The sequence below is a fragment of the Meles meles genome, chromosome 14 (assembly GCF_922984935.1).
Source record: "Meles meles chromosome 14, mMelMel3.1 paternal haplotype, whole genome shotgun sequence".
NCBI classification, from domain to species: domain Eukaryota; kingdom Metazoa; phylum Chordata; class Mammalia; order Carnivora; family Mustelidae; genus Meles; species Meles meles.
This window is the reverse complement of record NC_060079.1, coordinates 28,509,804-28,527,969: the sequence shown is the minus strand read 5'-3', so window position 1 is coordinate 28,527,969 and position 18,166 is coordinate 28,509,804. Positions and strand designations below refer to the sequence as shown.

The 18,166-nt window shown below is 44.6% G+C and overlaps 1 protein-coding gene and 2 non-coding genes across 3 annotated transcripts; all 3 read right to left on the bottom strand.

The window, feature by feature from the left end:
- Positions 1 to 11,021: 11,021 nt before the first annotated feature.
- Positions 11,022 to 11,153, bottom strand: LOC123925396. The gene has a single exon (XR_006814991.1). It is a non-coding gene; the product is annotated as a small nucleolar RNA SNORA31 (small nucleolar RNA).
- An 806-nt stretch (positions 11,154 to 11,959) lies between these two features.
- On the bottom strand, positions 11,960 to 15,817 carry TPT1 (tumor protein, translationally-controlled 1). The gene is made up of 6 exons (XM_045978289.1): positions 15,653 to 15,817; positions 15,313 to 15,386; positions 14,568 to 14,758; positions 14,038 to 14,143; positions 13,129 to 13,245; positions 11,960 to 12,171 (listed from the first exon to the last, which is right to left on the bottom strand). The coding sequence occupies exons 1-6, from the start codon at positions 15,678 to 15,680 to the stop codon at positions 12,169 to 12,171; spliced, it is 519 nt and encodes a 172-aa protein (XP_045834245.1). The 5' UTR covers positions 15,681 to 15,817; the 3' UTR covers positions 11,960 to 12,168.
- Positions 12,241 to 12,371, bottom strand: LOC123925395. Its single transcript, XR_006814990.1, has one exon. It is a non-coding gene; the product is annotated as a small nucleolar RNA SNORA31 (small nucleolar RNA).
- Positions 15,818 to 18,166: the final 2,349 nt, after the last annotated feature.

The following is an 18,166-nucleotide window of genomic DNA, read 5'->3' as shown; positions in this document are numbered from 1 at the left end:
GAGCTGCTCTGTCTTTTTCATCTCTTAACCTGTAGTTCGCCTCTTTCTTTTTTCTATTTGTTTTAAAAAGACAGTTATTTGGGGTACCTGGGTGGCTCAGTGGGTTAAAGCCTCTGCCTTCGGCACAGGTCATGATTTCAGGGTCTTGGGATCAAGCCCTGCATCGGGCTCTCTGCTCAGCAGGGAGCCTGATTCCCCCTCTCTCTTTGCCTGCCTCTCTGCCTACTTGTGATCTCTGTCTGTCAAATAAATAAATAAAATCTTAAAAAAAAAAAAAGACAGTAATTTGTTCTTTAGAGTGCCCCCCTACCGCTACCCCCACCACCAGTCAGGATTTGGGTGATGGCATCACCCTAATGGAGTTTAATACATCCTGTCCCTGGAGTGGTGGTACTTTGGTCATTGCTCTTTGACTAGATTCAGGTTTGATTTTTTTTCACAAGACCATTTTTTCACAAGACCAAGGTGCTATTGTGTCCTTCCATCAGGAGGTACTTAACCCCTCTTTTTTTGTGTGATTTTACCAATTGTTGATACTCAATTCCTAGATAGAAGTGGATATTTCTGTGATGGAATTTCAGATATGCAAACGGGTCAATTAGAGGAGGGCTGTTTTGGGGTTCAGAGAACCAGGATATCTTACCATCCTTTGAATAACACCTCACATCACCTAAAGTGAGTTCTTAGTCTGTTTTCAAACAAAGCTGTTACAAAGGAGCTACTGTAACCACCATTAGCTTTCTTCTCTCCCAGTAATTTACCTATTCCCTTTTCTCAAACACATATACTCTGGCCTTTCCCTGCTTTACAAATTATGTTCCTTAATTCAACAGACATTTACTGAGTGCCTACCCAATGCAAAGAACTGAACAGGCTCTGGGGCGCCTGGGTGGCTCAGTGGGTTAAGCCGCTGCCTTCGGCTTGGGTCATGATCTCAGGGTCCTGGGATCGAGTCCCGCATTGGGCTCTCTGCTAAGCAGTGAGCCTGCTTCCCTCTCTCTCTCTCTCTGCCTGCCTCTCTGTCTACTTGTGATCTCTCTCTGTCAAATAAATAAATAAAATCTTAAAAAAAAAGAAAAAAGAACTGAACAGACCCTGGGGGTTGGGGAGCCTCCAAACTGAACCCTGCCATCAAGGACACTTAGGATCTAGTGAAGGAGATAAGCTCTAAGATGAAAAGAAGGGTGCAGCTCTGTGAGCTTTCCAAGGGGGTGCAGTCACTTCTAATAGAGAGGAAGAAAGAGGCCTTTATGGAGTTAGTGCTTGAACCCAGCTAAGGTAGATGGAATGATCTCGAAAGGGCTGTTGCAAGCTGTAGGATTAACCTGAAGAAAGGTGCGGAGGCAGATCTTGGAACATGTCTGAGAAAGTGATTCTGTTTAGTTCCAAGGTGGGTAGGAGGAATGGTAGGAAATTGAAATAGTGAGAAAAATGGGTGTGGAGTTCAACACTGACCTATTGTACAGCCCACTCATTCCATGCCTAGGTATCTACCCAAGAGAAATGAAACTTATGTCCATTCACAGGCCAATACACAAAGGTTCACAGTAGCCTTATCCACAGTAACCCCAAACTAGAAACACCAGTGGGATCCAAGAAGAGCACCACACTGCAGGTATAAAGGAAAAAAATTCCTGATATGTCCACGGCATGGACGAATCTCAGAATCATTACAATGAATGAGAGGAAAATGCCAAACGAATCTCTAGTAACAGAAGCAGTGTGAATTTGCGGTGGAACTGGGGCAAGACAGACTACAAAGGGACACAAGGAATCTCTTTGAAGTAACAGAGACGCTTTGTATCCTGGTTGTGGTTTCAAGGGTATATACATCCATCAACATTCATCAAGTTGTACACCCTAAAAGGATTCTGTTCTTTGTGTATAAATTACATCTCAGTAAAATTTGGTGTTTTAAAAGTACATTTGGGACACACCATGGAGGTTTTTGAAAGGCCAAGGCGTGTTGTAAGATTTTGAAAAGAAGGGGTGAACCGCTTGAATCAGTGTTCAGTATTCAAAACTAGGTCACATTTCAGGCCAGTATTGCCTGGAGCACAGTTACTCAACCTCTGGTCCACAGCCTGGGGGAGCAACTGAGAGTTAATAAAAGATAAACCAAGGCATAGAAAAAGAAATTTGGAGTCTATTTGAGGAAGAAATGCCTTGACTTGGGCACTGCCAAATTGGAAGTTGTTGGGAGCACTCCACCAATAGGAGCTCAGGGAAAGACTTTTCTACGGAAAGATGGAAACGAAGCAAGGAAATTATTTGATTGGCTGTAGCTTCGGAGTTTGCAGGGAAAGCCTCGTTGGTTGTTCATGATTTGTTGGCTTTAGGTTTTAGTTTCCTAGCCTGGAGGCCTTGACAGGTGGTGGGTTTCACTTCACTCACATCGGGGGCTAAGGTATCGGAGGCTACTTGGTCTACGGGTCTCATTGTTTAGTTAACTTAAAAGGATTTAGAAACCTTTAAAGGCAATTTAACAGTAATTTTGTTTGTTGTGTATACAAATATAATTTAAAATCTGATAAACAAGAGTTTAGAGCTGTAGTATATATATTTTGGGGTTTCTTTTCTGTAATATGTGGTTCATAATAGGAAATGGATGGTTTTAAAAAGCGGGGAGTAGTGGGTGCGCATGGCGCCTGGCTGGCTTGGTCAGAAGAGCATGTGACTCTTGATCTCTTGACTCTGTTCAATCCCCATGTTGGGTGTAGAAATTACTTAAATAAAACTTTAAAAAAAGAATAGATATTTTTGTCTTTATCCTGGGTTCCCAGCACGTAACACTTTAAACCTTTATAAGGTTTAAATAAGAACTATAAGGGCCTCTTTTGTTCCCAAGTCCTGAAATAGCTCCAGAAGATAAAATGAAATGTTTTTTGTATTCCTAACTAGTCCCTTTTAACCATATCTGATTTATGTTAACAGAGTGACTTTTGGAAAGTCCCACAGTAGAGGGGCCGGTTGCCAAGGGAATCAATCGCATGATTAAAGGGTTAGAAGGTTCAGTCCCATAACCCTCTGGGAGGGGCAAGGGGCTGGAGGTTGAGTTCAGTTACCAATGGTCAATAATTTAGTTAATGAGGCTTATGTAATGAAGCTTCCAGGTTCAGAGAGTTTCCGGGTTGGGAACACATCTATGTGCTGGGAGGGTGACAAGCGAGAGCTCTGTATCCTCTCCCCATACCTTGCCCTGTGCATCTCTTCCATCTGGCTGTTCCTGAGTCCTCTCCTTTCATGGCAACCGGTCATCTAGTAAGTAAAATGTTTTCTTGAGGTCTGTGAGCCGCTCTAGCAAATTAATCCAACTGGAGGAAGGGGCGTGGGAATCTCCAATGTCTAGAAGCACAGGTAACCCGGACAGTGATTGGCATCTGAAGGAGGGGGGGCAGTCCTGTAGGACTATTCCTTCACCTGTGGACTCTGATGCTGTCTCCAGGGGAGATCGTGTCAGAATTGGGTTGAATTGTAGGACACGCAGCTGGTGTCACAGACTTGCGTGGCGGTTAGAAAAACCTACCCACGTTTGGTGACTGTAAGTGTCAGAAGTGAAGAGTATATGAAGTGACACACGGGAGTGTTTTTCCTTTAGATTTCCTAGTTCCCTTCTCTAGTAATTCATGTTTGTTGTAGTTTACAAAAGTTGCCAGTCCACAACAGATTGAAATTTAAAGAAAATCATCCCTTTACTATGAATAGTTAGGGCAGAACTGCACCAGAGTCAGAACAATACGAGGCAGGATTTTTCTCTGATAGTTTTGGTGAGATTATTGGGGAAAAGAGCAGACACGCGCACTAATTAAAAGTTGGCTATTACCCACGTCAGGCTCCCCCTGCTCTTCGGGGAGACTGCTTCTCCCTCTGCCTGCCACTCTACCTGTTTGTGCTCTGTCAAATAAATAAATAAATAAATCCTTTAAAAAAAAAAAAAAAGTTGGCTATTAAGAAACTTGTGGTTTCCCCAGGCACAGAGGCGTGGAAGGAGTGTGAACAACCACAGTAAGCAGGATTTAGAGTGCAATTTGATGACAGCACTATTGGTTTCAGACTTCTAGAGTCTAGAGTGCTCCCAGAACCTTGTACTATATTCAGATTGAAGTCCAGGCTGCTATTAAATAAAAGAACAAAATAATGGGGGGGGGTGCAGTGCAGGGGGAAATGGAAGCTTTCTTCTTAGGCTAACCTGTAATCTGGGAGCTGATAGCTACTTCCACATTTTTTTAAAAAATATTTTATTTATTTGACAAACAGAGATCACAAGTAGGCAGAGAGAGAGAAGGAAGCAGGCTCCCTGCGGAGCAGAAAGCCTGATGTGGGACTTGATTCCAGAACCCTGAGATCATGACCTGAGTTGCAGGCAGAGGCTTAACCCACTGAGCCACCCAGGTGCCCCTACTTTCACATTTTTGAAAGAAGGTATTTATACATAAGGGGAATGTTGTAAAGACGTCTAAGAAAGAAAAGGAAAAGTCTAATGTTACAAGACACTGCAGGGAAATGTCCCTGTATAGTAACTCCCATACGGAGTGCAGAGTGCGTGACAGAGTTGGGCTTCCAACCTAACAAAGCACTGTGCTGTACAAAATAACATACACGCTCCTTCTGGGCCTTCTTGCCTGACACAGCGGTACACAGCTGGCTGTGACAAGGCAGACACATCAAGAAATAGGGATAGAGACATACCAAAAATGGCCTTTTAGATGGAGGGAGAACAGTACCTGCTTGGGGACACATGATGACTCTGCAGAGGTCTCCACCTGGCCAGAGCCCAGGCTCACTACTCCATGGGTGGGCAGCCAAGGAAACTCCCAGGATTAGGATGCACGCTAAATGAAACAAATTATATAAAAATGTTTCCACCTATGAAACCGGGTACAAACAGAAGAAAAGTATTCTGATTTTCCCTAACCCCAGAAGCTTCTGTGTGTACTTTTTTCCATGATGGCTCTCTCCAGGGTTACTGGCAGGGCAACACACGGCCATAGGCTAACAAGGTGGGCTGTTCACCTTCCAGCCATGAAGCAGGAGCAGAGGGGAGCTGACATGAGCTGCAGGCATGCTTTGGCCTCCTGACATCTTGTCTGACATCTGTGAAGGCCTCCTTGGTGGCAGCAACAGCTGCATGGTGCCCAGATTACACTGAAGATCACCCCTGAGAAGCAAGCCCCCAAGACCCAACGTCTGACTAACAGGAAGTCCAGAAAGTCAGAACTGAGAAGATGGAAGGAAAACACATAAGTGTGTGTATGTGATTATAGACATTTCAAGAAAATTTCCAAGAAATGAAAACCACGTTTCCAAGTTGAAATGACTCACCAAGTGTCTCACAGGAAATGTTTAAAGACACAATGCCAAAGAACAGCATTATAAACTCTCAGCAAATGAAGAACAAAGAAGATTCTAAAAACTTACAGAAAGGGGAAAAAACAAAAACAAAAACAAAAGCATGTCACCATGCAAAAAACTGACAAACTTCTCAATAGCAAATGGGGGAAAAAAAAATCAAGTGGAAGCTAGAAGAGAATGGGTTTTTGGATGATGTCTAAATTTGACAGGTAATTATTCTTAATCTAGAAGTCCATACTTAGCCAAATTATCAATCATGTGCAAAAGGAAAATAAGGATATCTCATATAAGCAAAGTCTCAAAAAAAAAAATTTATCTTCTCAGTAAGCTATTAGAGAGCTGCTCTACCAAGACAGAAAGGAAATTTGGGATTTAGTTAAGTGGTGAAGGGAATTCCAGACTGAGGAGAGGAGAAGCTCCCTGTGACCACAGGGCAGCAAGATGGTGAAGGCGTCCATGAAGAAGCTCTTCAAGAAAACTGAGTCGATCCAATAGATTCCTGGAACACTCAAAGTTTTGAAAGAAAATTTACATTTTGCAATGTTGTGATTTTTAAGACATATATTTGGTCTTTTCCCATTTCTGGCAGGGCTCCTAAAACCTCTGGGATTTCCTGTGATGACAGCAATAAAAGGTGTCTTGTGTTTTGAGGTGACTTTTGGAAAGCCCCAAAGGATGAAGGCTGATTGCCAGTGGAGCCAAAGGTGTGATTAAAGGGTTAGAACTTTCAGTCTTACCCTACTCCTTCCTGGAAAGGAGAGATCGGAGATTGAGTCCAGCAAATCACCAATGGCCAATGATTGAATCAAACACACCTAGGAATTGTAAAAATTCAAAAGGACAGGGTTCAGAGATCTTCTAGGTTGGGAACACAGCTACATGCTGGGAGGGTGACAAGCTTGGAGAGGATACAAGAGCTCTGTACCCCCTCCCCATACCTTGCCCTGTGCATCTCTTCCATCTGGCTGTTCCTGAGTCCTCTCCTTTCATGGCAAACTGGTCATCTAGCAAGTAAAATGTTTTCCCAAGGTCCATGAACCGCACTAGCAAATTAATCCAACCTGAGGAGGGGGTGTGGGAATCTCCAGTTTCTAGAAGAACAGGTAATGTGGACACATGATTGCTATCTGAGGGGGGCAGTCCAGTAGGACGGATTGCTTCAGCTATGGAATCTGATGCTGTCTCCAGGGAGATAGTGTCAGAACTGAGTTAAGTTGTAGAACAACCAGCTGCTTGGTGTGGGGGAAACTTCCACACGTTGGAAGTACAGAGTTTAGGGGATGAATTAATGAGTACCTAGAAAACTAAGCTGTAGGGAATGAGTTAACTCCAGCAAAAAATGTAAAACAATCAAAAATAGAAATCGTACTCTACGGCTCAATTTGGAAAAAATACACAGCCATACCATAGTGATTAGCTTAAACTGGGAGGTAACTGTATGGGAGGTTACGGAAAGAGAAGTGATCAGGGGAGAGAAGAGATGGGCGTTACCAGCACCAAGAAAGCATAATCATCCTCCATAAAGTCAGATGGTAATTTCTAAACCCTGAAACTGAAAAAACAAGAATAGCTGAGGCAAGTTATTTAGAAATAAGGATTTAAAAAAATAGGAAAAGAAACAGCAATGATCCAGAATGTGTCTTGGGAGAGTAAAAATAGCCTGGCAGGAATGAGGTAGGGCAAGGGGCTGATGTTCTCACTCTAATCACTAAAGTCAGCGGTTTAGACTAGGATATGAAATGTTTTCAAAAAAGCATATCCAGGGCAAACTCAGTAGGGTGTGTAGGAATCCCACCATTCCTTTAAGCCTGTAACCTGCACACCTCGAGCACCTACGTGCTAAGGGCCAGGTCCTGTTCTGAACATTCAGGATACAGCACTGAGCATCAGTGGTGAGCCCTTTTGGAGCTTGCATGGCATGGACACAGATAAGACAGTAAGCTAGTAAAATCTTATCACGTTACATGGTGGGAAGCGCCATGGAGAACAGAAGCAAAGGGGGTTGGGTGGTGGGTGTGTGGGTTTCAATGGAATGGTTAGAAAAGGCTGCTGATTTGGACCAGATGGCTTTGAGCAGACTTGGTTGTCAGAGCGAGCCTCAGGCTATCCAGGGAAAAGCATTGGGGTGGTTACGGCTTCCAGGTTAAATGCAGGTGAAGGAAGGGCTTCGATACAGGCAACCCCCAGGGGGTTAGAAAATACTTTGCAAAACCACAGGCTAGTGACAGGGAAAGCTATGCAGTAGTCGGCAGTCTTGCACAACTCTCACAACCCCATAAACCAGAGGGTTTAGTAACTGCCTTAGAAAATGAAGCCTCCACATTGCTCTTGGGATGCTAAAATCAGCTGCTCTCACGTTCACACCCAGCCTTCCTCTTCTGCAGCGCAGAGTGGAACAGTTTGCACATTACTTAACCAGTTTTCAAAAGCTTAGTCACTTTTGCTTTTAATAGACGCCGGCAGTTGGTATTTACCATCCTGATGGTATGATGGCAGTCACCAAGGGTAACGACACCCAGCCTGTGTTCCACCTGAAAAAACCCATCCATGTGGATTGCCCTCACGCTGACTCGACGGGGGACACATTGGAAGGGTGGGATGCTAGGAAAGTGACGGGGAGAAACATGGACTGCAGCCCCCCAAGGGGCGTTTACTTAGCTTCCAGTGTTTTACTTGCCATCTGTTGATAGGCATTATTCCACCTTAAGGTGGTCAGAAGAGGTGTTCATGTGTAGCAATCTTCCTCCTTTCACTTGCCAATCCCCCACCAAGGCTGACCATCAGTTTGGCTATTTGACTTAAAGGACAAATTAGCAGTTCTTGAAGGAAAACATCTAAAATTAGTGTCCTTAAAAAGGAAATGGGCCCTCGGGTGGCTCAGTCATTAAGCATCCGCCTTCTGCTCAAGTCATGATCCCAGAGTCCTGGGATGGAGCCCCACTCCCTGTTCTGTGGGAAGCCTGTTTCTCCCTCTCCCACTCTCCCTGCTCTGTTCCATCTCTCACTGTCAAGTAAATAAAACCTTACGGCGGGGGGGGGGGGGGGGGGGGGTCACATACATAGCTGTTTTGAATACTTGTCCTTAAAACAACTTTCTCTATTTACCAGCTCTCTAGAACCACTCTGGGTAGAGCAGTTTTACTGTCCTATGCTCTAGGTGAGGTCATGTGCAAGTAGCAGAATAAAACTAGAACTTACTTGCCATCTTTCACAAGAAGATAATCAAGTACAAAACTAGACTTCCAGCATCCAACTGTTGGAAACTCAGGACTGGACGTCTAGTAGCCCTACAGTACAACAGTGCTCTTGCACTCTTGGCTAACCAACTGTGGTCTGCGTCCCCCCACCAGAGGACCCCTCTCGTGAACCACCTGATGCCTGAAGTCTCCTTTCTTCACCTCAAACTGTGACGCATTCATGCAAAAGCACCGGGAAGGTATTCCCCCATCCCCATGCTTCCTGCTTTACTGCTAGCTGGTACTGAGTGTATATGAACAAAGGGAGATGTCACGTGTATCCTGGAGGTGGAGAGGCGTCAGTAACTGAAGGAAACCTCACTGAACAAGTCCTTACTTTGAAGACTCTTCCCCTAAACTCATAGCTGACATTTTCCTACTGAATTGTATAGACTCCTGTTCAAATCACATCCACTCAGAAGTTCTCATGGCTCAGTGTGGGGAGGAATCTTGTATGCCAGTTACCAGGTTGTTAGAGGAAACCATGTGTAATACTACAAATCCACAATCTACACGCTCTCAGAAAGTGTATTAGAATGTTCCAGTAGTTAAAAACATGCCCCATAATAGTAAAAAAACAAAAACAAACCCAAAACCCTGCTTTGGGCTGCCAACAAGCATTATGATCAGATACACCGCTGCTGCACTAAGGGATGGACTTGGAGGAATTCAGTGGGATAAACAGAAACTACCATCGTTATGATTTTTAACTTTATCTGCAAACTCCCCACAGCAGAAAAATCTGTAACTTTCTACTCCCCATTTTAATAGTCACTGTTGACCAGAAGCCTCGCGGACAGCATATTAACACATATTTTGTATGTTGTATACTGTAGTCTTACAGTAAAGCTCAAGAAAAATTGTAAAATATACAGTACTGTTAAAATAAATCCATGTTTAAGGGTACCTGTTTAGCTCAAAGCCACATTGTTTAGGGGTCAACTGGATTGACATTTCACAGGCAGTATGCTGCCTGTAGTTCTTCCTTTGAGCCCATCTCAATCAGGCTTTCTTCCCTTACTATTCACACACACACTTGTCAAGTTCGCCTTCTTGGTCCTCATCTTGGCTAGTTTGCAACAGGTAACCCTGAAACAATGTCCACTTGACTTCCAGACCACTCCCATGATCTTCCTACTTCAGGGACAGCTCCTCTGAATCACTTTGCCAGTTCATTATGCTGACCATCTCAAGCTCTAGATCACAGGGCTAAGTCTGTCCTTTCTAGGTGATGTCACCCAGTGTTTTGGCTTCAATGTCATGCACTGAGATTTTCCCAGTAGTCTAATTATCTTTAGACCTCTCCTCCCAAGTAAAATAGTCAACTGCTCACCCAGTTCATTAGGTCAGATCATGTCACCCTTCTACTCAAAACCCTTTTATGGCCTTCCTGCAGGCCTTGGTTTCTGCTTTTCCTGGATACTCTCTTCTGTGCCTTAACCCTTTGTCATTTAGGGTCCAGCAAACCAGCCACCTTGTCCCCAGAACGTGCCAACACACTCCACTTCAGACTCTGCATTTGCTCTTCTTTGCCTGAACTGTTCGGCCGATACCCACATAGCCTATTTATTTGCTTTCCTACTCAAATCACATTTTAAAGGCCTTCCCAGACAACCCCATCAAAGTCCTTTTACAATTTTTCTCCAAACTCATTTAACAAAGCCTAGGGCTTTAAGGGCACTAGGAACAAACTTTTATCAAGCTCAGCACTGACAAGGACATAAAATGACATGCCCACAAATACACATCACCTGTTACTCTTGCACAAAGTATCTTAACCAGACTCTTCACTGGGAATAACTAGGAAGACTGAAAATAAGCATTTCTAGGCTGGACTGACCAGGACTCTTCACTTCCTACAACCCCTCTGTCTCCTTTTCCAGTCTTTTCCACAGCTAGCTCACTGAATCAAGTTTCGGCCTAGATGGCACGAGACCTTGCACACCATCAGGTGGTCACGTTCGTAGCACTGACCACTGCCCCAAAACTCTCCCCACTAACATTTCAGAGGGCCAAGTGGCCTAGATCAGCAACTGGAGCTTTTCTATTGTAGTGTCAGATCAGGAAGCTTAAAATTGCCACCAGCTTTAGGACTGGTTTCCAGTACTTGGGTTTGCTTCCAATCGTCACCAGGGGGCACTATCAACCTTAATGTGTCTCAGGTTCCGAACTCTGAAACTCCCCGGGCAAATTCCAGATGGCTAAGTCACTGGATTCGCCCTGGGTTCAAGGGTCATAGGACCAGATGAGTCACTAGCTTGGCATTTACTTTTAACCCTTACGTTTTTTAAAAGTGAAATTAATCAACAGGCAAGGGTCTGGGAAATTCTTTTCCAACACTTTACATAAACTCCAACTTTAGACACTTTAGAGTAAACCAGATCTTCATTGTCGACAAGGTTTACTTGAGTTGCAGAAATTTCCCTCATTTTAGCCTGTACTCCCCCATTCAATCTTGACTGCCACAATGAGACAGACAGAAAGCGCGAGGACTTTTTTCTTGCATCTCTAGTGGAAACCTTAGCAGCAGACAGGAACTGCTCCAGGTCTGTCAAATGGATGCATTTTCCTTATTCTCGGACACCCACAACCCACATACAATAGGACACAACAGCGGCATTTTCCTCAGCCCACCAGCTAGCTCACATTCCAACCAGAACTTCACCTTTTAAAGCAGGGGCTGGCAAACCTTTCTTGTGAGGGGTCACATGGTTGTTTTAGGATTTGTTAGGTCATACGATCTGTGTCACACTCTGCTCTTAACAGTTAAGAGCCAGTCAATACACAAAACACGAGCATGGCAGTGTTCAATAAACCTGGACACAAATTAGGTTTCGTATTTTTCATATCCCACCACCTATTTTCTTCCAACTACTTAAATATCTAAGTACCAACCTAAAGTCACAAAAATAGGTGGCAGGACCAACCAGTTTGCCAACCCCATTCCAGGGAGTTTGACATAAGCACTCCAGGAGACGTCTAGGTTTCTCTAGAACTTGGCTCTACTTGACTTATGATAAATAAGATCACACAATACTTTGCTTCCAAACTGTTATTAGTCTCTTTTTATTCTTTTGGTGATCTCCTCCAGAGTTAACTACTTCCGTTTGTAGGTGATGAAATGTGTAAGGAATCCACTTCGGAATGTTGGCCCAGCTATGAGCATGGTCTTTCCCTTTACTGGAACTCAGAATTAAGACTTTGGGTTCTTGTTTTTTATATTCCAGTCCCAGAAGTAGTTTTCACTGTAGAAGTTATCTGCAGGCAGTCTTATGCTTTCTAGCAGTAGTCTACAACCAGGCTCTAGCTTCTCCAGGACACTACACAGGATGGATTTAAATAGGAGTTAAACTAAGAGGCATTCTCTCAAATGAGTTTAAATGCATTTTATTTTTAGACAACCTAATGACATGTTTTTCTCTTAAAAACAATGCCTCCGCTCCAAATAAATCAGGGTCAAAATAAATGAAGAGCTCATGATGCCATCAGTCCCATTTGTCTAAGTCCTGGTGTTGTGTGGATGAAGAGCAGCAGCCAGTTACGACAACAGGTGATACATCCAAAGTAATGGCCAGATGCATTACTATAAAAACAAGAAAGGCTGTATTAACACATTTATCCAGTATGAATATATTTAACATTTCTACGCTGCAGATGTATTCCCCTATTCAATCTGGGCTGCCATAGGAGACAGACAGAAAGCGCGGGGATTTTTTTCTCTCGCATCCTAGTGCAAACCAAAAGAACAACAGCCAATTGTTCGAGGTCTATCAGTGGATGCACAACCATCCTTACCAAAACAGGGGTAGCATGGTTTTCTAGAAATCTCATTCTGAAGCCAAGCCCACTCACTTTTTGTTCTACCAAGAAAAACCAGATATTCCTGGAATAATCACCAGAACAAATGATCCGTACCATCCAAAGACATTTCTAACCACTGTTGTCCCTAATCTTACTTAGTGTAGTCTAAAGTTGATCTTGTTGCTAATTTGTATGAAATCCCCTGGAAGCTGGGATAATGAATGCTTTCATTCCTGTATTGCCTCCAGTAATTCCTTGCATAGTAGACATTCATTTAATTTTACTAAAGGACTGGGCATATTGGGTAAGCAGCCAGCTTTAACTTTATTTACTAAAAGCTGGTAACATCAAGGCTTTCAATAACCAAAGTGAAAAAGATTTCATGCACACACATACCACTCATGCCACTCATGCATGCATGGCAGCATATGAAGAGAAGGGCCATTTCTATGGGGGAAGATCAAACAGGGTGTTGTTTCTGATCTCCAGCTTATGGATTTGAGCCAGCTCAAGAAAAGCTTTCTGTATATAAAAATTCCAAGTCCCTTTCTGTGTTGTAAAAACCTTTTACATATGAAACACAACCCTATTAGACTCCCAAAAAGAAAAGCTAGACCTACATTTTACAAAGACTGCTAGAAAACCCATTCTAACTATCCCAGGGGCAGGGAACAAGGACTCACACCAAAAAGGTCTCCATTTTTACATCACTGCTTTCAACCCATGTCCTTATACTTACACATTTCTCCATCTCTAAACCATCCTTAAAGAAAATCATATATGGGGTCACACCATCCTCACGGTAGTCCAGCAGAGCAACCATGCCATCTGGATTCATGTTTTCACCAATAAAGAACTTAGGAAGCAAACAACAAATACCCAGAATTAGACCATTATATACAAATCGTATCAAAACAAACTACAATAAAACAATCAAAGGAGGATTCAAAACACCACAATTTAAGAGATTTTCACCAGGAGGAAAAAAAAAATCCTAATCAAACTTCTGTTCACCAAATGATAACACTGTAACAACTGACCCATGTACAGGGCATTTCAGAACACTTTTAGCCTTTCTGGAAACACAATATAACACATATATACCATTCCAAACTCTGTAAAAGCCTGTTTACATCATCAAGCATAGGGAACATACAACGAGACAGCACATTACAGGGATAAAGTTATATGGCCAGAGGACATGTGAAAGCTGAAAAAGCAAAGAGCCAGGCTGTAATGAGTTTTTTCTTTACTCCTATAGAGGTTAAGGAAAGTCACTGAGTTTCCCAATAGAGAAGTGTAGAAAGAACTCTTAGTGGCAATGAGACACTGGAGTTGGAACTAAAAAGAAGACTGGAAGACCCCAGAAGTGGTTAATAAGCAATTCTAGACAGGGAGAAATGAAGAATGTCCTCTGGGAAGGGAGTACGGATGAGACTCTGGAATCAAGCATACAAGATCTAGAAACACACCTGAGGGCAGGGAAGGCTACTTTCCACAGCCTAGACTACTGGAATTGAATCTATGCAATATTTAAACTGCTCAAAAGATCCAGAAGACAGCCAGGTTACATCACCAAGTCAAGTAATTTGTTGCTCTGGCAGCTAAAATTGCACAGTTCTTTGACACAAACATTTATGGTATTTACCTGGTAGTTTTTGAAATTAGCAAGGATGTGCTTGATTTGTTCTGCAGCCCCTGTCATAAAAGGCTTTACTCTTTCTGGCCTCTGTTCTTCAAGTTTGCCTTTGATGCTAAAACAGTATTTTATTAATAGGTTAAGTACTCAGCTCTCAGCAAAATGAACTTTTTTCCCCCCAGTAATAAAAATCCAAACTAAAACAAACAAGCTCTGAAAAGGGCAACTAGCAGTCACTGGGCCAGATTAACATGCCACTATCAAGAAACTAAGAGCTCACAGGATCCAAGTTTCAAGACTGTTTACAATTTTGGATTTCATGTTATTCCCAAAGTACACATCTAAAATGCTAAAACCACACTTCATGCCACAGTATGTTCACATTAGTTTATTTCTAGAAAACCAACTATCCTTGTGAGCTCACAACAGGAAAGATTAAGGCTTTTCACAGGTACACCTGCTATGTTTCCTCCAAGTTAGCTTCTCCCTGAATCCCACAGGACTCAAGGCAGTAGATGGGCTGTGCCAGTAGCACTTACGATTTCATATAATCTTTGATGTACTTCTTGTAGGCTTCTTTTGTGAAACTGGTTTCCTGCAAGTGATGGTTCATGACAATATCAACACCAGTGATGACTGTGCTTTCGGTACCTTCGCCCTCCGGGCCTTCAGCGGAGGCATTTCCACCAATGAGCGAGTCATCAATGTTACCCTCTGTCCTACTGACCATCTGCATTAAGGGAAAAGAAAAAAAGTTCGGTTTCAGACGTTTGACCTTAGCTTAAGGAATTCCTCAAATCTGTATCAGGAGTTCACATATGCATCATCCTCCCACCAAAAACTTTTGGTTTTGGCCAAAAAGTACTAAAACATTGTCATGGAGAAAAAAACCGAAGCCGCCTGAAATTCCTGGTACCTCGTAACTCATTAAGAATTCTCTGTTGACCAAAAAGCAAACGGGATCATTTACTCCAAGCAGAAGTTCTGTGTGGGCTTTTGGGATGATGAACAAGTACGTGCAGAGCAAACGCTGAGAAGCTTGGGGCTCCCTAACCCTAAGCTACCTGTCCTGGGCGGCCCGGGAGGAGGATGGGCGCCAAGGCGGCGGACCTATTTCCAGGCTCAGCTCCGCCTCCACTTTTCTAGAAAAACCCAAGCCCGGAAAGAGCGTCTCCTCCGCCAGGAGGCAGCGGAGAGGATTGCACAACTTCGGGCGGGGGAGCGGCGGAAACCCGAGCTTGCCCGGCCTTGCCTCCCCCGCGCCGCGCGGCCCGACCGACTCACCTTCCCCTCCACCTCCAGGCACAGCCCGTCCGCGATCTCCCGGATCTTGTAGATGTCGGAGAACATCTCATCATCTGCTCGGGGACACAGACCCGCCCGTCACGGTGCGCCCGGAGGTCTGGAACCGGCGCCGCCATTTCCCGCGCGGGCCAGGCGCACGCGGCCCCCGCTCCTCCCCGGGCGCTCGAGACCCTGAGGCGCGCCCCAGGCACCGACCCCTCCTCGCTCCCGGAAGGGCCGCCAGCGTCCTCTAGGCCCACGACAGCGGCGGCGTCCCTCTTCCCCGCCCCCACCCGCGTCCCCTGCGCGCGGCAGTAGGAGTAGTGCAGTCACGACTCACGGCTGATGAGGTCCCGGTAGATGATCATGACGACGGCTGAAGAGAGACGGCGGCGGCACTACCTTAGCAAGAGCCGGGAGCTCTGAGCGAGCGCGGTGCAGCCGGAGCGGCACTCGGGGGGAGGGGGGAGCGGGCGGAAAAGGCCGACTCAGCCGCTCCCCAACCTCATATAGAGGGCACGTCCCCCTACGTCATCGCCCGCTGCGCCTCCGGAAGCGCCGCAAGCGGTGACGTGTCACGCAGAGCCGCGGGAGGGGTGGAGCCACGGCGCGGGCCGGTGAGGGGAGGCGAGCATCCGGGGACTTGGCCCGGGGGCACAATGGTGCATTCCGCGGTGCTCGCGGTCGGGTGGCAGCTGGGAGACGGACAGGAAGGCGTTCGCAGGCCCCTGGTGAGGAGAGTTGGGGAAGCGGGGCACGCTCCCCGCCCCCTCCGCACCCTGCCGGGCTGCCCTGGGAGGTGCTGGGCCTGGGTGGGGCTTAGATGAGATCTCTTCAAGCTTCCGCCCTGCGCCTCGCCTCGCGCAGCTCCCACCCCTTTCTGGGAACAAAAATGTCAACTGCTGTAGAGGACTTCTTGTTTACGGAGGGTCGGGGCGTGGGGAGACGTCGAGGCTGTCCACAGGATGAGGGTAGGGGACTGGGCTTTTGGCCTCGCTTTGGGTTCTCGGGAGGCCTCCGAGAACTTGCAGCGTTTGGCCCAGGCGCTGCCGCAGCTTTATTTTTCGGACGCCTTCGTGGGGCAGAGCCGAGCCCCGGGACGGTCGTCGCGCCGCCCTCTGGGACTGGTCGTGGGTGGCGCAAGGTCTGTGGGGAGGAGGTAAGGTGTCCCTAGAGTTTGCACAGCTTTCCCATCTCCTAGTTGGGTTCCGTATAGAGCTTGGCGATTCCTCAGGCAAACAGCCTAAGAACTTCCTTTTCTGTTTTGCACTTGAATTATGGCGTGTTGGACCAAAAAAAAAAAAAAAAAAAAATATATATATATATATATAGTCACTTTAAGATGACATTGAAATTATATCCTAAGTGCTAGAGAGTTAAACAATAATAGGGAGCTTCCTACCTGCTCAAATGTTATGTGGACTTCAGACCCAGTTACTAGTTTCAAAACAAACACTCAAGGAAACAGTTTCCCTTTTTGTGTGAAACCGGAGAGCTTGTTACATTCTACGAATATTTTTATGCTCTGCGGGTCCCTAGCGCCGGGTTTTGCATGGATCTCCCAATCGTAAACAAGTTAAAAGCAGTCCTATCCTCACAAAGTTTTGTTCTAGGAAATCAAAGATTCAGGCAATTATAATACATGCAGCATTTACCCCCCCCAAATCCAATAATGAAGCATTCTGCACAGTAAGAGCAACTCAGGAAAGAGGAGAGCACAAAACTGCATTGAGATGATGGAGAAGTCAAAATGGAAAAGAGCCAGGGAATAGTACCCTCCCAAAAAGATGTGGTCGTGGGCTGCACTGTACACCCCAGAGGACCCCATGGTAACTGGGAGGAAGCTAAAAAATGGCATGAAGGGAATTTGGAAACAAATGGACATCTTCTGACAGAATGTCTGTGAAGGATCTCTCAAACCTCTTGGTTATTTCTGGAATATATGAGTGGGACAGGTTATCCCAGGCAGATCTTTAATTCTTTTCCTTAGCTTTAACATTTTCAAATTTTTTAGGAAGATTTCCATTTACTGATACCATATCCCTAAACAGCGCCCTCCACTCTTCTCCAGTTTTATGTTCAATTAAAAACATTTTTTTTCAAGGGTGCCTGGGTGGCTCAGTGGGTTAAGTCTCTGCCTTCGGCTCTGGTCACGATCTCCGGGTCTCCAGGTCCTGGGATCTCTGCTCAGCGGGGAGCCTGCTTCCCCTTCTCTCTCTGCCTGCCTCTCTGCCTACTTGAGATCTCTGTCAAATAAATAAATAAAACCTTTAAAAAAAAAACATTTTTTCAAGTTTTATAAAACCTACAGTGAAAAAAACGAGTACTGAAGTTAGAGTCAAGGAGCTTAGGTTGAAATCTTGGCTTTCTCTATTACTGGTCCTGCAACCTTGGGAAAGCCAGCCTCCCTAAGCCTAAGCATAACATGGAACTTCTGTAAGTTAAAAGGTTTGGGGGTTATTAAATAAGACAATGAAAAAAATGCTTGGTGTCCTCAGTAGGTTGTTAATAAATATTGGTTAAATTTGGATGTAATTCTTTCCAAATCTTACTACTTTTTCCCCCAAATTTTATTAATTTACAAAAATTCCTGAAACTATTTCATTGATCCTTTAATTATATCATTTGGAAATATTTAGGGATTTAGTGGATATGTGTTGTATTAAAGGCATTCTGTTTAATCACAACACTAATTGTTAATTGAAAGAATTTAACTCGCCATGAGATTCCTATCTTGGGTTTCTTTGATAGCTCACAGTAATTCAGAAACTAGAAATCCTAAAAAAAAAAAAAAAAAAAAACTAAGGAAAAGCTGATTTGAGCTTAAGGATATTTTGTAAGCTCCACCTGTCAT

Coding starts and splice junctions, on each gene's coding strand:
- TPT1 (XM_045978289.1), bottom strand. CDS start 15,680: ATGATCATCTACCGGGACCTCATCAGCC. Junction 14,759..15,312: donor GCCTGGAGGTGGAGGGGAAG/GTGAGTCGGTCG, acceptor CCCTTAATGCAG/ATGGTCAGTAGGACAGAGGG. Junction 14,144..14,567: donor ATCAAAGATTATATGAAATC/GTAAGTGCTACT, acceptor ATACTGTTTTAG/CATCAAAGGCAAACTTGAAG.